Genomic DNA, 23,082 nt, shown 5'->3' with positions numbered 1-23,082 from the left:
GCAGGCTGGGGCTTTAACCCACTGAGCCACAGCCCTGGCCCCACATTCCTGTTTTAATTTTATGCCCTCATCTTTGACTGTTTTTTGATAGGCACCCCTTTAAGTAAATCTTGGTTCAAAGTCTGGTTCTTCCACTAACATGCTGAGTGACCAGAGGGCAGTGTGTTTTCCCACAATGGGTCTCAATTTACTAGCGCACAGAAAAGACTCCAGTCTTATGTGCAAAATGCAGCAAACACTGGTATCTCTAGATGCACTCGTCTGCTGAGCTCCAGGCCCACAGATCCAACTGCTTATCTGACATCTCTTCAATGACTCAACAGTCCCTCAAAACTAGCCTGTCTATATTTAAACTCCCCTCTTATGCTTAAATTGGGCTGTTTCCTGTTTCATTTTATCATTTAGTATCACCACCCACCTAGAGTGAGTGTAAGCAGAAGAGAGTGAGGGCTGAAGTCTGTTTCAGTGGTTGGAGGCTGGGAACAAGAGTAGGAACCCACGAAGGACACCTAGAAGAAGTGCCCGGAGAGGACAAGAAAAATGAGCATGAAAGGGAAGCAAACAAAGTGTCTCAAGGAGAATCTGCTTGCCACATAAATCCTGGCTCACAGCTGGGTTTGGCTTCTTGGTAGCTGTGTGGCCCTGAAAGTGATCTAAATTCTCTGAGCCTCAGTTTCTTATCTTGCCTCATAAAGTTGTTGTTGAGATTATTAAATGAAATGAGGCATGTAACGTGTTTTGTCCAGGAATGACTCAAAATGTTAGCTAGTAGAATTCTCTGTGTTTTCAGCTTACTAAGGCTGTAGCTTTGAGCTGAGAGGAAAAATGGTCTCTAAGCTCGGTTGATTCTGCTACCTAGCAACTATATATTTACATTTTCAACATCACTTCTTTATCCCTGATTACTTTAACAAGCACTTTCTAAGTGCCCTGTTATAATTCAGGACCACCTGTGAGGTATAGAGAATAATTCTATTTTCTTCTCTAGATGTAGTGGCCTGGCATAAATTGTCAAAAGCAACTTGAGTTTTGTAGCTTTACTGAGGTGTGTGAAAAGGTGTTGAGAAGGAATGGCTGGGCCAGCTCCCACTGCAAGTGGAGGTCTGTCATGATAGAATGGCCTCTACGTATCTGCAATGCAAAGATGAATCTACGAAACTCCAGGAGATAGGAGGCCAGCTTCCAACACTAACCTAAGGGGATGTATCACTGAGATCATGCTACTTTCCAAACAGGTTACCCTTCCTGGGAAGGGAATTTCAGTTGTCCACAGATGGAAAGAGCTCTCCAGGCAGGTATTGGCTACTATTCCAGCCTCACCTCCAGCCATAGGTGCTTAGCACAGTGCTGTGGACTCCAACCCTACTTCTCTCAGTCCATCCTGCTCCTCACAGCAGCGACTTGTCTCTCCCACCTGGGACGATTTTTTCTTGTACCCCCTTCAAGTCAGAATCCATCTCCTTCTATAGCACTCTCTAATTCACTTAGGCAGAATGAATCACTTGCTGAGTCTCTGATCAGCATTCCTGAGACATTCTACATGCCTTTTCTCTATCACTTATCACATTTATTGAAACTAATCCACTTACAAGTTTCCTCTTGGAGGACAGTAATACCCTTGAAGGCAGAGACCATGTCTTATTTATATTTGGAAGCCTTACAATGCATGCCATATATAGTTGGCATTCAATGAATATTTAAAGGAACACCTTGGCTACTCCCATAACCAGGAAATGGAAAGTATAATTCAATTTGAGAAGGTTCTATTTATGCAGAAATCATATTGAGGTTCTACAGAAAATACCAAAGATAAACCATTACTGACTACACATCATTTTTTTGAAGGAGACCATGGGACGAGGATTAGAATGGCAACAGCCCCAATTCTAATGCCAGTTCTGTTAGCGACTCAATGAGAGATCTTGAGAAAACCCATAGGGACTCAATTTTTTGCTTTTGAGACTGGAGGTTGGATGAGATGACATCTAGGGCAATTTTTCATTATGACTATGTCTTTTGCAACTATTATATCCATTTTTGAGTCTAATGTTTGTCTCTGAAGCTTGTCTTAATTTAATTCCTTATTGTTGTGATGGGTAATTTGTCCACTTTCTGAATGCTAACTACATTTTCATTTTGCGCTTCCAAGGAGTACACAATTCCATTCAACTCTGGGTTTTCAGACACTTGGTAAGTTTGACCTTTAATCTGTCAGTAAAGTCTGTGATTACAAAATACTCAGCAATCCCTGTAAAATAGTCAATAAAACTGAAGGTGGCAAGCTTGTAACATTCAATTCTTCTCCTAGGTTCAATTTGCTCCTGGAATAAATGGAATATATATATATATATATATATATATATATATATATATATATATATATTCCTCCAAACAGAACGTTTTCGTTTTTAAAAATTTGTCTCCACGATGCTCTGTTGAGTGCTTGGTTTCTCTGTGACTCATCATTGCTTTTCCTTGTAAATTTCCAACATTTCAATTGTGATTCTTAGATTGTCCACATTTTAGACAAAAGAAAAGAATATCCCCAAGAAAGCTGAAAGGATCCCTCAGAGTTGGGAACTCTCAAAGCTATTAGTGGACTTAAGCAGCCTTCAGGTCCAGTGCCCTTGATGGAAATGTCCTCTTTTTTTTTTCTTTAAAGATTTATTTATTTGAGGCTGGCGCCATGGCTCCACAGGCTAATCCTCCACCTAGCAGCGCCGGCACACCGGGTTCTAGTCCCGGTCGGGGCACTGGATTCTGTCCTGGTTGCCCCTCTTCCAGGCCAGCTCTCTGCTGTGGCCCGGGAGTGCAGTGGAGGATGGCCCAAGTCCTTGGGCCCTGCACCCCATGGGAGACCAGGGGAAGCACCTGGCTCCTGGCTTCGGATCAGCGCGGTGCGCCGGCCGCAGCGGCCATTGGAGGGTGAACCAACGGCAAGGAAAGACCTTTCTCTCTGTCTCTCACTGTCCACTCTGCCTGTAAACAAAAAAATTTATTTATTTGAAAGGCAGAATAACAGAGAGCCAGAGGCAGAGGCAGATGGAGAAGGAGAGAAGGAGGGGAGAGAGGGAGAGAGGGAGAGAGGGAGAGAGGGAGAGAGGGAGAGAGGGAGAGAGGGGAAGAGGAAGAAGGAAGAGGGAGAGGAAGAGGGAGAGGAAGAGGGAGAGGGAGAGGGGAGAGGGAGAGGGGAGAGGGAGAGGGAGCTAGAGGGGAGGGGGAGAGATCATTCTTCCATCTGCTGGTTCACTCTCCAGATGGCCGCAATGGCCAAAGCTGGGCCAATCCAAAGCCAGGAGCCAAGAGCCTCCGCCAGGTCTCCCACACAGGTGCAATGGCTCAAGCACTTGGGCCATCTTCTATTGTTTTCCAGGCCATAGCAGAGAGCCGGATCAGAAGTGGAGCAGCCAGGGCTTGAACCGGTGCTCATATGGGATGCCAGCACTGCAGGCAGTGGCTTTACCTGCTACACCACAGTGCCAGCCCCAGAGCAATGTCCTCTTGATGCATCCACCCTGGGAAGGGGGAACCAGAGCATTTCTCACGCAGGCGTCACTAATTCCCTGCTATTACCAGACAACTTAGCATGAAGAACTAAAGCTCTGGGGTCTGGGAATCCTGCGTTCATCTCAATCACCTGGAAACTGTGTTAGAAGCGGATTGCTGGGACCTCTTCCCTCAAAACCCCTACGACTGAGTTTTGGGTTCAGCAGACCTGAGGTGGGGCCCAAGAACTGTCTTGTAACAAAGTTCCTAGGTGATGGGATGCAGCTCATGTGGAGACCATGCTTCGAGAAAATGGCTCAAAGTCTGTGGGCTTAAGTTTCCTTATCATAAAATTGGAGTAATAACACCTGCCTTTCAGAAGGCAGTATAGAGAATGGTGTTGGCTGTAGGCTTAGGGGCATCATCAGACAGATCTAGGTTTGAGTCCTGTTGTTTTAAGGAATGAAGCCTTAGGCAAGTTACTTACTGTTTTTAAGCCTCAGTTTCCTCACTGGAAATCATCAGGTATAATCATAACAATCATTTAATTTTCCCAACACACCAATGAGATAGGATTGCATATAAAAAAAACTCAGTATGGAAATAGGCCCCACACTTCAAGCTCAGTAGATTGTTAGGATCATAAATATTAATAATTACTATATTCATATTTTATAAAATTATTTTGTAATTATTTATCATTAGAACAGTAATAATTATTATATTTCAAGGTCCCAAACTGGGAAGATTAAGTGACCTCATTGGCTGAATGACTAGAGATAAAAAATATTTTGGTAGACTGTGGTAACAGGATCAAATCTAACCAGGAACAAAGAGCACAAATATAAAGTCTCCTTTGCTTGGGCACCGCAAATTATCTTCTCCTGGGCTGAAAGAGGCAGCCACCTGAAAGCCAGGCCCTCTACATGAGCAGCCATATCATGGGCATTAGCCGGTGAATCAGAACCCAAGCGGGGTATTACAGATCAGGTTTGAGATCTAGAATTAAGGTGATAATGGCGGCCCCACTTCCCATGACTTAGTGTGGAATAGACAGTCTTGGTGATCTTGGGAACCACATACTCCAGGGGCATAGCCGAGATGGAGACAAAGCCAATTGGGATTTTCAGAAGGGATGGCTGACTGGGGGCTGACAATTAGCTGGCACAGGAGTGGATGTTGCAAGAAAACCAAGACTGATTCTGGTACCTTACTGACACCGAAGGGCAGACAAGGCCAGTACATGGTTGCTGACCAACATATGCTTGTGAGCAAGAACAGGAAATCAATGGATGGAAGCTCCAGGAAACAGATTTGAGACCAATAGAGGACAGAATTCACTATGAGAAGTGCTGGAACCAGATGTGTTCCCGGATCTGGAGGTTTTGGCATGAATTTTATCCCCATATTTCTCTCCCTCAATGCTCAGTGGGTATCTGATGGGTTAGAGCTTCAGGCCATCATAAGAGAATGGACTGATCTAAAATCATGGAGGCCAAGAAGGACGTGCGTAAGATTGTAGCCTTTACTTCAGGAGCCGCGATGATATCACTTATGAAATCAAGGTAAGAACTCCTATGTGGTTGCACTGTTTTGAAGATAAGAGATAAGATGTGGGCAGCATCTAGCAAAGGACCCAGAGAAGGTCCTGCACAAAGGTAGCAATCCTTAGCGCGACGTATCATTAAGTCAAGAGTTTTCCCAGAGACAGACACCAAGGTCAGCCAATTTGCCCAGGAACCCATTTCTTCATCTGGTTCATTGTCCTCCTTAAAGAGTCAAGGAATCCATAGAGGGAGTTCACCAGAAGTGTTTTAAAGTCATGACCTATCTCTGCTTTTTGAATTGCTTTAGTTATGTAACTAAAATAATCAGTCTAACATTTTTGCCTAGTGCTTCCTTTTGCCTGCCCTGTTAGGAAACTGGTGCAGTCTTATCTGTGGTGTGATCTGCACCTTGATTTACATTCTATATCCTGTTCCTGCCGCCTTTACTGAAAGCCAGGTAGCCACATGGCCCAAACTACCTGTGCCAAGCTCCACCCCCAACCTAATGGGATTCACTGCTCCTGTTTCCCTGCCCGCCCTCAGGCAAAGTTTTAAAAGGACCTGTTCCTGAATATGTGGCTCGGCTCCTCTCCTCCTCTCCTCTCTCTTCTCTCTCCTCTCTGTCTCTCTCTTACAGTCTCCTTCTCTCTTTTTCCCTCTTCACCCCTCCCCTCCAGTCTACTGAGTTTTCCCTAATAAACCCTTTCCCTTACTCCAGTGTTCGGTCTGTTTTGTGACAGTTCACATTAATATATAATATGCCCCATTTCTGCGGAACCGTCCTGTGAGAGCATCAAACTTGGACAGTCCCTGACCTGCCCACAAAGAAACCCTGTGTACTGATGGAACGAGAAGGAGGACAGGGTTTTAAGACTTGACATCTTCCTAAGCAGCAAGTATCTCCTAAGGCTGTTGTGTGCTGACCTCTAGGTATATCTTGGTCACCTTAGGAGGAACTCAGCTAGGCAAAGGGTCCAGGGGCTCTCTGTGCAGGCTGCTACTGCACTGAGTAGGATAGCAAAGACCATCTTTGCTGGACCTTCTGTCTCTCCTGCCCAGCTGTGAACTCTCTGTTAGGGGTTATTTTGTTGTTCATCTCTCTCTGGATCCACTTAGGGAGGGTCCACCTTTCTTAAGAGGCTCCTGGTGAGAACAGTGCCCAGAAAACCTGTCTGAGAGCACTCACGGAACAGCCACTTTCCTGCAGGAGTTTTGGTGAGCAGGGGAACCAGAATCAGCACTGCCCTGCCAACAAGCAGTCCAATTTAATATCTGCCCAGCTTCCTGGTAGAGAGATAGCTAAAGGTTGGGAGGAAGACAAAGATGCTTGGTTTAGAAAGGAGACAACCTGCTTTGGGGTCCAGGATTCATTACCTACTTACCATTCATCAAATGGTCCAGTGTCTGATGACCCTTCACCTGCCAGACATGGGACCATTCAATAGGCAGAAGCATACAAATGAAGACAGAATTAACTAGAGGCACCCGGAGAGCAAGTGAGTCTGTTAAATGCCATTATGATAAGGGTGGACGACCAAGCACCTAAACCATGGGAATTCGATAGGGTTTGTATTGAAGCACTTTTGTTTAGACTGAAAACGAGCAAGGAGATGATGACATATAAACAAGAGATAAAGAAGAAGACTTAATCATGGATATATAAAGGGGGCACAGGAATAAAGACCCAGAAAATGACACCAGTGAGCCAAAGATTATAGAAAAAAATTGCAAGTACACAAGGCAATACGATAAAAATCAGATGACATAAAAAAAGCTAGCATTTCTCTAAATGGAAAACAATGCACACTGTTTGTCCTTGAAATGTGACAGGTATTCTCTTTTAAAGAATGCTAATGCATTCCAAAGCAATGGCCTATATCTGACAAAGCCCCATCACCCCTGAGTCCCTGAGGTCAGATTCCTATACAATATTAGGAGACTTGATTGAGTAGATGTTGCAGAACTAAGCAGTCACGTGGAATAGAAAACCTCAGAAAATAAACCTATGCAGGGAGAGGCAGAATTTGAATTAGGCAAGGGCCCACCTGTTCAATAATGAAATAATTGCTCAAGGCACATTCTTGTGTAATCTTTTCCAATGCAACCACTATTCTTGTGCCCTGCCTCTCTCAATGCCGCCTCAAAATTTGCACATAATCTCAGTGCCTCCCAAAGACGCCAATTCAGAAGCCAGACAGTCACTTCCCTAATGTCACGAAAATAGATTCAATTTTACATACATCAGGGTGATTTCAGAAGCAATTTCTCCATCTCCAGTGTAAGCATTACTTACAGTTTTTTCCCCTTAAATCGCATCCCAGTGGTTCCACAGGGCATTTTAAAAGGTAGCTGATGCATTCTAGGGCATTCAAACAACCCCCTGAGTATGTTTGCAGCTGTAGCCACAGGACATCAAATGCGCAGAGAGAGCACTAAAATATTCTGCAATTTGGATAAATGCAAATTTCATAATTGAATATAAGTCAATTAAAATTTGCCTTTTGTCTTTTAAAAGCAATTTCATTAGAATGATTGTATAGGCATAGATGTGTACATGCTTCTGTGTGCTTCTACCTCTCTGTGTACGCATATGGAGGTACTGCCAAAAGCTTGTGGAGGGGCCAGTGTTGTGGCACACTGCATTAAATTGCTGCTTATAATGCTAGCATCCCATATCAAAATGCCGGGTTCAAGTCCTGGCTGCTCTGCTTCTGATCCAGATCCCTGCTAATGCGCCTGGGAAAGCAGCAGAGAATGACCTAATTACTTGGCTCCTGCCATGGTGTGGAGGAATGCGATGGAGGTCCAGGCTTCTGGACTGACTCAGCCCAGCCCAGATCTGGCTGTTGCAGCCATTTGGGGAATGAACTTGTGGATCTAAGATTTCTCTCTCTCTTCTCTCTGTCTCTGTCACTCTGCCTTTCAAATAAGTAAATCTTAAAAAAAAAAAAAAAAAAAAAAAAACCTGGAAAATGTCATTGAACTTTTTTTTTTTTTTTTTTGACAGGCAGAGTTAGACAGTGAAAGAGAGAGACAGAGAGAAAGGTCTTCCTTCCATTGGTTCACTCCCCAAATGGCTGCTACAACCGGCGTGCTGCGCTGATCCAAAGCCAGGAGCCAGGTACTTCCTCCTGGTCTCCCATGTGGGTGCAGGGCCGAAGTACTTGGGCCATCCTCCACTGCCTTCCTGAGCCACAGCAGAGAGCTGGACTGGAAGAGGAGCAACTGGGACAGAATCCGGCGTCCCATCTGGGACTAGAACCTGGGGTGCCAGTGCCACAGGCGGAGGATTAGCCCAGTGAGCCATGGCGCCGGCCCAAAGTTTTTTTGGTTTTTTTTTTTTTTTTTTTGAAATTCATGTATATGAGGACTCTTCAAAAAGTTAATGGAAAAATGCATATAATAAAAATATCCACTATCCAAGAATTTCAAATATATTTGCACAAAAATAAACTTATCTTTTAATTCCAGTCTTTCACGAACATTTCGGAGTAGTCATATATATATGTGTATAAATGTAAAAGACACACACACACACACACACACACACACAGACATCCCCTCTCCCCATTCATTTAGAAAGACTGTGCCTGGCCTTTAAAACATTGAATCAGATTTCTCACCAGCTAATCTATCTCAGTCCTGGAGTTTTCATCTTAAGGATCTAAGTTTTGGGTCATGGTGAAAACAGTGGTGATATTTCACTTTGAAACCCAAGAAATCAGTGTTATCTAAGCTTTCATTTGGTATCAGAAAAACTTGAGACCAAATACCCAATTTCAAGGGCACAAGACTGTCAGGGATCTTTGACTATAATCTTTTGGCATTCAGAGTCCTCCTGGGGCGCATTTAGAAATGGGAGAGTGAGCACAAGAGGCTGGACTGTATAGGAAAGGTTTGGGATGAACAGGCACTATTTGATCAGTATTTAAATCAACTAGACTTACAAATACACTTCTCTGTCCATGAGCCAAAAGCTGGGGTGCTAGTGACAACTCAGTACAGCCAGAGGATCAGACAGCCCAATATGGTCCTTTTTCTTTTTTTTTTTTTTAAGATTTTATTTATTTACTTAAGAGGTAGAGTTACAAATAGAGAGAGGGAAAAACAGAGAGAGAGAGAGAGAGAGAGAGATCTTCCATCCACTGGTTCACTCCCCAAATGGCCACAATCTGATGCCAGGATCCAGGAACTTCTTCTAGGTCTCCCATGTGAGTGCAGGGGCCCAAGTACCTGGCCCACCCTCCATTGGTCTCCCAGGCTGTTAGTAGAGAGCTGGATCAGAAGAGGAGCAGCTGGGACATGAACCAGTGTCCATATGGGAGATGGTCCTTTCTTTAAAGACACTCAGGAAAAGGTAAGCCAACACCACAATGAGCTATTACTTCACCACTGTCAGAGGGGCCAGTATCGAAAAGAGAGGAAAAACTGCTGCTGAACATGTGGAGACAGGGGAACTCTTATTCACTGTTGGGAGAATGTACATTAGTGCAGCCATTGTGGAAAACAGCAAGGAGATTTATTTAAGAACCAGAATGCGGCGCCGTGGCTCAATAGGCTAATCCTTCGCCTTGCGGCGCCGGCACATGGGGTTCTAGTCCCGGTTGGGGCGCCGGATTCTGTCCCGGTTGCCCCTCTTCCAGGCCAGCTCTCTGCTGTGGCCAGGGAGTGCAGTGGAGGATGGCCCAAGTGCTTGGGCCCTGCACTCCATGGGAGACCAGGAGAAGTACCTGGCTCCTGCCATCGGATCAGCATGGTGCTGATCCGCGGTGCTGGGTGAACCAACCGCAAAAAGGAAAACCTTTCTCTCTGTTTCTCTCTCTCACTGTCCACTCTGCCTGTCAAAAAAAAAAAAAAAAAAAAAAAAACCAGAATGGATCTGCCACCTGACCCAGCAGTCTCAGCACTGGGCATCTACCGAAAACACGTGAACTCACTGTGTCAGGGAGATGGCTGCTCCACTATGTTTGTAGCAGCAGTTTTCACAACAGCCAAAATAAGGAATCAACCAAACTGTCCATCATTAGGTTAACGGATAAAGAAAATGTGGCGTATATATGTAATATACATATACATGAAATGGAGTACTATTCAGCCACAAGAAGAATGAAATCCTGTCATCTGCAGCAAAACGGATGGACAGGAGGACACGATGTTGAGTGAAATAAGCCAGACACAAAGACAAGTACTGCATGTTCTCCCTTACACGTGCAGCTAAAACAAAACAAAACAAAACAGCAAAACTCAATCTGGACACATAACACTGATTACTAGAGGCTGAGAGGGGAGGGAGGGATAAAAGGAGTTTGGATAAAAATACAGGGTAGGGGCTGGCGCTGTGGCACAGCAGGTTAATGCCTTGGCCTGAAGCGCCAGCATCCCATATGGGTGCTGGTTCTAGTCCCGGCTGTTCCTCGTCCGATTCAGCTCTCTGCTATGGCCTGGGAAAGCAGTAGAGGATGGCCCAAGTCCTTGGGCCCCTATACCCATGTGGGAGACTGTGGGGAGCAACTCGGACTATACTGTTACTGGAATTAAGACTTATTCTATGCATCTGCTCTCCCGCAATATGGCGCTGGGAGAGAAGAAAACAGCTTCTACACAGCTGCCTCCAGTTCAGCCAATAAACTGTAGGACTTGCTCCTGATTGGAGGAGAGCAGCGTACTTGGCGTGTGGGCAGCCGAGTTAGGATTGGCGGAGGAGGACTATAAAGGAGGAGAGAGACGGCATGCACCAGGAACATCTAAGGGGAACATCTAAGGGGAACACCTGTGCAGCCCCCGAGAGAGCCGGCCGGCGGTGTGCCGCTCCCCTGTGGAAGTGGGGAATGTGGCAGGGGGAACCGCCCTTCCACGGAGGTGGAAGGGATAGTAGCCAACCCGGGAAGAACCAGCAGCAAACCCGGGGAGGGCCGAGCAGACGAAAAGAACAGCGCAGGGTTCAGTGTTGCTCCTCCACGAAGAGGGGGAGCGACATAATGGTGCCGTGACTCGGATATGAAGCCTAGGCAGGGCTTAGTGTCGTTCCTCCACGAAGAGGGGGAGCGACAGGAGACCTGAATGAAGCTCCTGACTTTGGCCTGGCCCTGCCCTGGCTGTTGAGACCATTTGAGGAGAGAACCAGCAGATGGAAGATCTCTGTCTGTCCTTCTCTCTGTAACTCTGCCTCTCAAATAAGTAAACATATCTTTTTTCAAAAGTAGGTATCTTGAAAGAAAAAATAAAGTTGGGAGGGCTGTTCAGGATGAAAGGAATAGAAGAGACAGAAACCAAATACGATTGAGTTGATTGAATCCTGGACTGCAACACAGAAACAAATAATAAGGAACCTCGTGGCGACACTGAGGAAACCTGGTTTTGCACTGGGAGGTGAGACACTGATTCACAGTTTCAGCTCTTGGTAAGATCACTCCGGTGGCTGTGTTGCAGAGTCATCCTGGTTCTTAGTGAGCACACACAGAGGTCTCTGGGTGTGGAGTGTTGTGATGTCTGCAACCCAACTTATAAATGGTTTTGAAATATTTGCATTGACACACACATGCACACACACACACAGAGAAAGAGAGAGAGAGAGAAGGAAAATATATGTTCCAAAAAGTTAACAATTGGTGAAGCTAGGTACAGTGTATGTGAGTATTCTTTTCCCTCTTCTCTCAACTTTTTTGTTAGATTAACTAATAATCTCTCTTCCTAAACACAGCATGTCATTGCTTGGAAAGACTTGCTGCCTCCTCCGAAGTGCTGCCTGCTTAACCAGAATGACTACACGAGAGGCTTTGCAAAAACTGCACAGTCCTGTCTGCACCCCTCAGCCCCAGCAGACGCTGATTCAGTCAGTGAACGCTGGGCCCAGATATGTGTGCAGTCTGAAACCCTCCCTGGGTGGATTCTGTGCAGCACTTAAGCTTAGGAATCATGGATCTGAGTTACTCTCGCTTCCTGGATGCATCAGATCAAGTGGGGATGAGGTGTGTTGCTCTGGAAAGTTGAGCCAAGCCCACTGAGCCTTGCATAGCTCACCTATAACATGAGATGGATAATCAGTAGCACTAACCACCTCCCAGGACGATGGTGGGCTGAAATGAAGGACAGTATCTGCATCAGAGAAGTCGCAAATAAATAGGTTTCCTTTCCTCCTTCATCCTCTCACAGATCCGCATCATTTCAAATGGATCATAAGTGGTTTTTCTAAATGTGGTATCTTCCATTTGCAACTTACATGGTATAGGAAGGAAACCTGTCTATGATCACATCCTTTGAGGTTCTCTGCATTCCCCAATTTGGAGCAGAGGCTGGGCAATCTAGCTTATTAAATCCAGGAAAGAACTGGCTTATAGCATAGCTGAGAGATAAGAACAAAAGCCAGTTCTCTTGAATCTGACCACCAGGGTGGCCTCAGATCCGTTAGCAATCTCGGCACTCTCCTTTGGATGCGGCTAACCTGGAAGCCTTACCCACTTTCATTAGCTTGGTGACATTTTTAGCTCTGCAGAGGACTCGGGTGGTGTTGACTAACTGCCACTTGCGCACTGGCTGGAGCTTGGGTCAGGGTTTGCGGGGCATGGGTTCTAGCCTGGACATGGAGCTCACCAGTCGTGGGACTTTGAGGGGGCTGCTTGTCTGAGCCTCAGTTTCCTGAGTATTCAGGACGGAGGAAGTCATGATCCATGACTCACTTACCTTTTGTGGTTTGCATGAAGCTTAGTCTTGGAAATTTTAAGTCACTCAACTCAGTAAGTCTCATTTTTCCCCTAAGGGCATAGTCCTCCTGCTTCTTTTGGCTATGATTATTTTAACCGGCCTCTATTTATGTCCACAGCAGTTTTGCTGACTTGTTCTCATTTCCACCTGCTTTAGGCTAGATCCCGAAGTACTCCTTTTCACCCTGACGAGCTGCCCCCAGTCTTCACCTGGTGGACCCTTCATCCTAGACCCGGGCATTCCAGAGAAGCATCCCAACCTCAGGCCTTGCTGCACCTGAGCGCCATGAGGGGTCTAGAGCAGAGATCGTAGGACCATGGATGTCCCCTTCCCTTCTGTTGGCTCAACTTACTGAATCCATTTACGTCCTGGGAACTAGAAGAGAAGCCTTCGTCCTTGCGGCTGGTGCTGAGCTTGGCGGTGGGTTTGTCAGCCGAGGCCACGGGCCCCATCTCCCTCTGGGCTCCACTCTGTGTCTCTTTCTGCTTCTTGGCCAGCTTCCTTTGGGACATGTGCAAGGGGAAAAAAATCACAGTCAGATGGTGCCAGTTGCATCAAAGCTTTGGGAGGATGACTGTTCTCCTTCTCTACCCCTCATCTTCAATCCCTGAACCGGGTTCTTTCTCCAGAAATAGAGTCAAGATAGGCTCTGCAGTGTCAAAGTGGAAACCAGCCAGGTCCTCCTGAGCCCAGGAATGGTTTCTGTTTACTCAGAAATGTGAACCTCACAATGCCTCTTCCCCAACAAGGGACATGTTCTATAATGGAGCTTAAAACAGGAAATAAATGAGACTTACACAATGCTCCTCCACTCTCAGACAGGCCGCAGGTGAGGCCCATCCTTGAGTTCTCACGGTCTTCATGAGATAAAAGTAGAGACCAGGGAGCTAGCCTTTGGCTTGCCAGTTAGATACCCACATCTCACGTCAGAGAACCTGGCTGGATTCCCAGTTCTGGCTTCTGACTGCAGGTTCCTGCTAATGGAGACCCTGGGAGGCAGCGATGTGGCTAGTTACTGGGTCCCTAACACCCAAGTGGGAGACATGGATTGGATTCCTGGCTCCTGGCTTTGGCCTAGCCCTGGCTTTAGCTGGCATTTGGGGAATGAAACAACAGATGGGTGTGCTCTCTCTTTGCCCCCAACCCCATCTCTCTGCCTCTAATAAATAAAGACAAAAATTTCAAAATAGATTTGAAAACCATGGAGAATGGCCTCTTGCAGGGACTGAGCGTGTGAAATAACCCACTGAGTAATGGTGCTTTGAAGCAGGGGCTGCTTGTTGGCAGTGGGTGAGGGTGGAGGCTGATCTCTCAGCTCAGAGGGAGGAAACTGAGCTGAATTTGGTGCAGTTACTCTCAAGGATTAACAGAGCCTCAGAACCAGGTGGGCATTTATACCAATACTAGTGTAGCATGGTGGTTCTCAAACTGTGCAATCACCCAAAAGTCGAAAAAGCACAAAACGGCCCAGGAATGGGAAGGAGCCTGGACCTCTGCATAGCACCACATTCCCCAGGTCATTCTGACACCAACCATAGGAGGTTTACAACAGGACCCTAGGGTCAGGCCAACTTGGGTTCTCATCCTACCCAGCTGCCTGCCAGGTACATGACTTGGGGCAAGTTCCTTAAGTCCTCTTTAAGTCCGGAGCTCTTCCTCTACACACTGTGGCAAACAACAGGACTTAGCTCTTAACTGATGGCTAGATGAAGAAAATGTGGTCTATACACACAATGGAATACGACTCAGCCCTAAAAGGAATGAAACCCTGTCTTTTGCATCAAAATGGATGCAAGTGGAGACCATTATTCTTAGTGAAATAAGCAAGACCTCAAAAGACAAATATGTATTTTCTCTGATTTGTGGTACAGAGGACAAAAAGGGCAACATATGAGTGAAATCGACATCTTGAGACTTGATTATTGTTTATAGTGCTTGTCTATACTTCTGCGGAATAGTGGTAGTTCTACTTTCTAATTGTTGAATTCTTCATTTGATGGAATATTAAGCTTGTGGTTATAAAGTAAATTGTAGGGCCGGCGCCGTGGCTCAATAGGCTAATCCTCCACCTTGCGGCGCCGGCACACCGGGTTCTAGTCCCGGTTGGGGCGCCGGATTCTGTCCCGGTCGCCCCTCTTCCAGGCCAGCTCTCTGCTATGGCCAGGGAGTGCAGTGGAGGATGGCCCAGGTGCTTGGGCCCTGCACCCCATGGGAGACCAGGAAAAGCACCTGGCTCCTGGCTCCTGCCAGGATCAGCGCGGTGCGCCGGCTGCAGCGGCGGCCATTGGAGGGTGAACCAACGGCAGAAGGAAGACCTTTCTCTCTGTCTCTCTCTCTCACTGTCCACTCTGCCTGTCAAAAAAAAAAAAAAAAAAAAAAAAAAAAAGTAAATTGTAAGTATGTTATTGTAAAAATTAAAAGAAAGGAAAGAGGAGGAAGGTGGAAGTCTCATTATGTACTTAAAACTGTATATATGAAATATATGAAATCTCTTTATATCAATAAAAAGCAAATAAAAATGCACAGAGCACAGGGCCTGGCACATGCTGAACATTCAAAGCACGGTGGCTGTTGGTTTCATTTTTCTATTACTGCAGTGTCCGGAACTCTTCATTCAGAGCCCCACAGTGGAGTCCCATCTCTCTCTCTGAATTATATCTGATCCTACAGACTTTGATACCTCACCAGGGAACTGAAAGGTTAAAGAGTTCTTCTTTTATGGATCTGAAATCCAATTCCCTTAAATTTTAGCTGATGGGTCTTAGATATATCATTAGAGATATAAAAATATGACTAACTCTTCTGCATATAATAGTTATTCAAATATTTCTGGAAAGCCGACACCATCCCTGAGTTTTCCCAATATATCCAAGGGTCTTCAGATAATGTTAATTTACTCTATGCTTCTCTAGAAAAACAAAACCAAACAATACTAGAAGATAGGGTTTGGATGCGTTCACTGTAAAGAAATGTTGACTATTTAAAGAGATAAATAAGATTAACCTGAGTGGATATCACACAACATACACATGGACTGAAACATCACGTGGTGCCCTATAAGTCTGTACAATTTTCATATTTTAAAATAGTTAAGATTACAAAATCAGTATGTTTGTGGAACATGTACCCTAGGGAAAAAACATACATGATATCAAAAATTTTTTGCACAAAAATAAAACTTATCCTTTAATTCCATTTTCTATGACTTTTTTGAAGTCTACTCACATGCATCTAAATATAGTTATTATGCTCCTGTGGTATGGAAGGCTATAGGCTAATATTAAATATCTTGAGGATGAATTTCTCTAGGTCTCTTGCTCTTTTTTTTTTTTTTTTTTTTTTTTTGACAGGCAGAGTGGACAGTGAGAGAGAGAGACAGAGAGAAAGGTCTTCCTTTGCCGTTGGTTCACCCTCCAATGGCCGCCGCGGCCGGCGCGCTGCGGCCGGCGCACCGCGCTGATCCGATGGCAGGAGCCAGGAGCCAGGTGCTTTTCCTGGTCTCCCATGGGGTGCAGGGCCCAAGCACCTGGGCCATCCTCCACTGCACTCCCTGGCCACAGCAGAGAGCTGGCCTGGAAGAGGGGCAACCGGGACAGAATCCGGCGCCCCGACCGGGTCTAGAACCCGGTGTGCCGGCGCCGCTAGGTGGAGGATTAGCCTAGTGAGCCGCGGCGCCGGCCCCTTGCTCTTTTCTTAATAAGACTTGACTTTGAATTCAGTCTTGGTCACTCCTATCTCAACACAGAATGACAGATATCCCAAAGATGTCAAATTCAGGGCAATATAGGAAATACTTTCCTATAGTTGAGCCTGCCTGATCATGAGATACGCAGTTTCAGGAGATAATGACCTCCCTGCCAGAGGAGGTACTAGGGGCGGGGGTAAACCTAGACTCAAAAGTGTTTCAAAAGGAGCTCAGCTGCGGTCCAATCCAGGTACATGACTCGGGGCAAGTTCCTTAAGTCCTCTTTAAGTTTGCCTGTATCCACTCTGATCTAAAAGTAGACAGCACAGAAGAACTGCAGACGACACACTCAAGGGAGGAAAATTTCGGGAGGGTTTGTTTGTAGAGGGATTCCTGAGAAGGTGGGCAGGGTGTAGAGGAGAATTATTTACCACCTGTGGCCCCAGGGAGACAAGACAGTGAAGCATTAACCCAAACCTGAAAGGAGACAGTTGTAAGGGGGAGGCCACCAGACAGAAGCAGTGGCTTCCTCCTGAGGGGTCCTGCCTGTTCTAGATGATGTCTCAGGGACAGAACCAGAGATAAAAAGGCACCAGTTACAGCCTCCTTGTCCCCCTCATGTTCTGTAATGGGTCTGATGATCTGAACCCAGGTGAAAACCAGAAGTGACAACAGATCTTTCCAACGCAGTACAAGAGCAGAACACACTCTGGAGACAGAAGTCAGAGTAGAAAGGTGAAGGATGAATCTGGACCCGGAATCCAGACCAAAAAGAGAAGAGCCTTTACATTTCTCATTTGGGGCACAATTTGAAGACAAATGCAGCCTAAAATGCAATTCTTCACTTACTGTCTTTTTTTTTTCCCAATTAGCCCAGGGAAAAGAGGGCATTCAGGAATGGGGACACACGTCTTATTGTACTGCTTTGGCTATAGGCATATTGCTCTAGTAGTGAAACTACTGCAGGCAGGCAGAACAACAAGAAATGATCGGGTTGGATCACTTGTGCCCTTTCTCACCACCAGCAGGCAGTCATCGGGCACGGAGAACTCCAGTGAAAGAAAAATGAGTAAGTCTGCAGCTGACGACATTTCAAAATTTTATTCTTCATTTATTATCAAAAAGGAATGTGTTTAAAAATGTATATGTGACCTTCCTAATCATAAATTTGAAAAGATATACAGCAGATCCTTTGCCTGTATCTAAGCTCCATTCACACTGCCCCAGCAGGAAATGAAAGGAAATCTGATAAGAGAATTAACTTTAAAACTATAAATGAGTATGTTTTGGAGGTTTCAATATTTCTGTGGAGGAAGAACTCCCAACCAGACTCATTCCATTCAGGGTAAAATAATATGAAGACAGTTGTCTCAGGCACAAATCACTGGTTTCCAAAGGAATAATCATAATGAAAAAAGGTCTCAGTGCTTCTACAAAAAAAAAAAATGCTATTTTATAGAAATGTTTGGGTAGTTCTGAACACCTGTATTAATAAAAAATTAAGAACAGAGTATCTTCAAAACACAAAGATCTTTAAAAACTGGAAAGCTACTTGTGCTGCAAAAGAATCAAATATATGACATCCTTAGTATGTAGGGCATGGTTGACACCACATGGTCATGATGATAATGATGATGCTGCATAATAATCAAAAATGTACAGACAGGTGTTTGGGCAATAAACGTGGCTTTAAGGTAGAAAAGAAATAAGCAATAAAAGGAAACAACAAAAAAAAATAAAGTTTAGGGATTTATCTCTATTCTTTCAAAATTCAAAATTTATATATTAAAGAATCTGTCTCTATCTGGAAAATTGTTATTCATTCCAGTTGCCAAAGAGTTTAATTTACTACCCCTCCCACCTTTTTTCCTCCAGAGAGGGGAAGTTCCAAATTTGAGCACTGGGAAGGGAAGACCCTTATACTCCAAGCCAGACGTCAACTCAGGCCTATCTTCCATACATACTTCCTACTAAGAAGCACCATCCACCTCACTCCATCTCCCTACCCCGAGAGCATTCCGTAATACTCTGTATTTCTTAATGGATCCCCACTCTGCTCCATGGCCACTTCTTCTTTATCCTTCAATGGTATGGTTCATGTCATCCAAATGTCACCACCCTTTGAGGCTTATTCCTCCTCATCCAGACAAAACTGTATCTTTCTCTTCGTGCCCAACTCATCCACTGAGCACGTGCATATATCAGCCTTTGCAAGGGGAAAGAAGACCTCACAGCTTATTGACTCTGAACCTCTGCAAGCAGAGATGAATGACAAAGACAAATATTCAACAGATAAAATACAGCAACAAATATAAAACCTACAAAGATGATGCATGCTAAGAAGAAGTGTCTGGTGCTATAAGAGAGTTAATGCCTGTTTTGAACCCTGGCAGGAGATCAAGGAAGGTCTGGTGCCCCAACAGCCCAGCACTAGTGCCGTCAAATGCACTGATTCAGCTCTATCTCCCACTTGCACAAGAGCCTCTTGGGAGAAGTACTTTTGACTCTCTGTACCTATTTCAATTTCTAGCTGAATGTCTGGCAAATAGCCAGTACCCAATAAATTTGTTGCACAAATTTATATTTAAAAGTCTACGATGTGAAGTGCAGAAAAGATTGTCATCCTGCTCTGAACACAAATTATAAGCACTTTTAAAAAGATACATGCAAAGGAAGGGAAGGAAAACCTGTATAAGATTAATTTGTGACCAGAATATTTGTACCTAGGAATATTTTTGGTTAATAACTTAGCATTTCCTCCTTGGAATGCTTGCAGAATTAATGGAATGTTTGCAGAATTAATGGAATGTTTATAGCCAGAGTTTTCTTTTTCCCCAAGAACTCACAGAATATCTACAGCTATAGAATGCTAAAAAGAAAAAAAAATCCCTCATAGTCATCTGACTCATGGGATGATCATATAATTCATGGAATCCTCAGAGCCTTTAAAACTCAAGTACTTACGGCTTTCTGAACTTGGGATTTTTTTCTTCTGTTGTTTTGAAATTCAATAGGGTCACAGGATTTCACCAGCAGGGGGTACCAAAAGCTGGCAGAATGAGAGCATGCATAAGCATGTATATTCTTGTACAGGGTCATTTCTAGAGCTGAAGAATGTTTTAAGGCACAACTCAAAGTTCACTGATTCTGACAGGTGGGGACGATGTGATGTGGTCACAGCTTTTCAGCATTTTTCCCTCTGAGGCTGGCTCTGAGAACTCTCCAACCATTGCTTGGTAGCTGAGTGAGCAGTAGGCAGTAGGCGATGTGCCCACAATGGGCCTGGAGTCCTGTAACTGATTCTGAGCACCACTCCTTACAAGGGATCATGGCAAGTGGAATGGCTCAGGGGACAGAGAATGCAGAGCTGGGAAGGGGGCTGAATTGGTGCTACCAGGGAGGAGTGTCTGAAACATCCAGGGGTATTTCTCATGGAGATGGAATACTGAGGAATGTTCCTTTCACACCTCTGACAGCTGGATCTGTGTGGTCCGAGGGCAGAGGTGGGACAAGGTGGGCTTGACACAAGTTAGCAATTTCCAGCAGAGCAGAACTACTTAGGTGCCTCTTGGATGCACCTAACACCTGCGTTGCCCCTCCCAGTGTTTCTTCTTTTGCAATTCCCCTACTCTGATGTCTCAGACGTCCTCTTGGAGGTCTTTGTCTCCTCCCCAAAGTTAGTAGTTTCCTCCTCCTTGCTCTGGTAGATGGTTAATGAGCAACTACTTCATACCAAGGCTGTTACAAGGAGACTATGATGTGAGAAGCTGAACATGAATCTTGCCCCTGTGAAGATTTGGGAAGTACCAGGATCCCCATCATTGGAGGAGTCCAAGTAGAGGGTGGGAAGCTGCCTAGAAAACAGACAGTGGGGGATTCTAGCATCAGGATTCTGCAAAATCACTGAATTTGTTCTGGGCCAGGAATAAGAGGACACAACCCACTGGGGTCCACCCGGAGTCTTTCCCTGGATGTGAAGAGCCGCCCATGCTACCCTGGGGACACATGGGTCAGGCACTTTCCCCCTTCCAGAGGGCTCTTCCTATGGCCCATCCTCTCGTTTGAAACAAGAAACAGAGGCCCACCCAGAGGAGGCACTTAGCCGAGGCACACGCACCTGGGTGGAAGCCACAGGACCGATACTCTGGTTTCTGCCTGCCAGCTCAGGAAACCTGTTCCTACATCCCTCCACCTCTCTTCAAGGGATAAAATTAGAAATGCAAATTCAGAACACATCACGCAGGGCTATAGTCTCTTCCAAGTGCAGTAAAACCTCATTAATCCAAACCCCACTAACACAGAGTCACTGGGACTGAGGCAGAGACTGGCCCCATCACATCAGCGATCAACAATGTAAATGAGAATACAGATGTGTGCAGGATTTAAAAGAGCGCACACTGCTTTCCCATGTATCAGGAGGCAGAATAGCAGTTAACACACTGGCTTTGGTGCCAGACAGCCTGGCATCAAAACCTGGCTCCACGGCACAGTAGCTGTGTGAGTTCTTGCAAGTTACACATCCCTCTGTGTGTCAGTTTCTTCCTGTCTGTAGCACACAGGTTACAGTAGTACTTTACAGTAACATGGTTGCAAGGATTAAACGGTATGGTGCTAGCAAAGTTCTTTGCCCAAGGCTTGCACACAGCAGGCCTTCAATAAACACTCTCTGGTGTGACCACCTTTTAAATACAGGGGCACCCATGTTAACTTAAACAACCTTATTATGTATTAAATATGGATCCTTTAAGACAGATGCCTTGAAGATTGGCTTTTCTCTAAAAACATCCGTTGACGTAGTCTGGAGCCATGATTCTCAACCATGGATGATGCACAAATCATTTGGGGAATTTTAAAATGACTGATGAGATTCTGACTTCATTGGTCTGGGGTGCAGCCTGGGATCTCAGTTTTTAGAAGCTCCCAGGTGATTCTAATGTGCTACCAAGCTTGAGCACCAGTGATGGAGAACAGTGGTTCTCCAAGTGCATTCCTGGGCCGGCAGCGTCAACCTCACCTGAGGACGTACTAGCAGTGTGGCTTCTCTGGCCCCACCCCCGACATTCTGAATCAGAAACTCCAGGTAATTAGTAAGCCCCCCAGGCAACTCTAAGGCTTGCCGAAGTCTGAGAAGTACTGATGGACTGATTCCTCAGCTGCTCTGAATCAGTGGAGAATCCTTTTCATGTTTCATTAGTGAAAAAGGAAAACCAAGAGGTTGGAGATGTAGGTGTCAGGTCCAGGTGTCTAAATATCTCACTGAGTTGCTGTGAGGGATGTCTTTTCCTCTCTGGGTGATGATTTCACTATGAGAGGAGCCAGTGTCTGACAAACACAGCAAGAGCTGACGCTTTTTAAATGATGGTTATGGGTCAAATTATGTCCCTCCTTTCCTCTCCTCAGCCCTCACATACATGAAGTCTTAACCTCCAGTACCTGTGAGTATAAACTTATCTGGAAACAGGGTCTTTGGAGCTGTAATCAAGTTCAGATGAGAACATTATGGCGGCCCTGGTTCTGACATGACTGGTGTCTTTACCAGTGGAGGCACAGACTGGAGTAATGCAGCTACAAGCAAGAAGCAACAAGGATTGAGAGTTGCTATAAGAAAAAGAAGGGGAAAGAAGCAGAAAGAAGGATTCCATCAGAGCCTCAGAGGGGGCACTGCACTGCCCACACCTTGATTTTGGACTTCCAGCCTCAAGAACTGTGAGAGTGAATTTCAGTTGGTATAAGCCACTCAGTTGGTGGTTCTTTGTTATAAAAGCCCAAGGGAACTAATACAACAGCCATAAAAACAATGTCATAAGCTCCATTTTTGTAATAAACAAATTCATGGAAAATGCATGTTATGAAGAAATAGAGAATCCAATTTTTTTTGCAAATAAAATAAATTTATCTTTGAATTCCTTCCCCCCAACCTTTTAAAGTTCCTTGTAAGTTCTGTATATGTGTTGCTGAATAATGGACAATGAAGAATGAATGCCTTGTAGCAGAGGGAGAGCAGAATCTGTGATTGAGACACTGGGAGCTCCCTGAATGCTCTCAGGCTACTGAACACCGAAGCCTTGGGCTGGGCATATGGCCCATCTGTTCTTGGTGCCACTGGAAGACCTTCAGCTTTGGCCTCAGACAGACTTGGTTGTAACTAACTGTGTAATCATGATCAAGCCCCCATCTCCATGAGACTACGGGACTCAGTTTCCTCAATTGTGGGATCCAACATGTCACACCCGAGTTCACATTACCGTGACCATCAGAAACAGTAAATGATAATCCCCCATCACGATCTTTACACAGAGAGCAAACAACTGCAGCTTCTTTCTTCCCCCTTCCTCGGTGATCTGCATGACCTTTTCCTCCCGGAGATGGGCACTCCAAGGAACCAGGGAACTACTTTTCCTCCCTGTGCTCTCCCACAGTCCCCAGCCCTTGCTCCTCTATACCCTGCTGCTATGACCACAACCCAAGCCGGACAGCTGGGCAGATGCTCTTCTCCAAGTCATGCCTGGTCCTTCATTTTCAGATCACTCCCAGTCACAGAATCTTGGATTCTCTGGGTAGGCAAGGTTCTTGAACTCTTCCAAGTCATTCTCCTACTGCAGCTTAGAGATTCCTTGTAACACCCCGGTCAGGGGATACACGAAGCCAGACTGCCCAGCTCCA

The 23,082-nt window shown here is 45.3% G+C and overlaps 1 protein-coding gene across 3 annotated transcripts in view; it reads right to left on the bottom strand.

The window, feature by feature from the left end:
- Window positions 1-23,082, bottom strand: part of PTPRT (protein tyrosine phosphatase receptor type T) — a 1,117,000-nt gene that overhangs the window by 111,973 nt on the left and 981,945 nt on the right. For all 3 annotated transcript variants that reach the window (XM_070051826.2, XM_051846098.3, XM_051846094.3), the window contains one exon: window positions 13,087-13,235. In XM_070051826.2, coding sequence (XP_069907927.2) covers window positions 13,087-13,235 — 149 coding nt within the window. The remainder of the gene's footprint in view (window positions 1-13,086; window positions 13,236-23,082) is intronic.

The sequence above is a fragment of the Oryctolagus cuniculus genome, chromosome 11, assembly GCF_051225735.1.
Source record: "Oryctolagus cuniculus isolate XC-2025 breed Fujian yellow rabbit chromosome 11, ASM5122573v1, whole genome shotgun sequence".
In the NCBI taxonomy this organism is placed as follows: domain Eukaryota; kingdom Metazoa; phylum Chordata; class Mammalia; order Lagomorpha; family Leporidae; genus Oryctolagus; species Oryctolagus cuniculus.
Note: the sequence above shows the minus strand (reverse complement) of the source record. Positions and strands in the feature narration are given on the sequence as shown.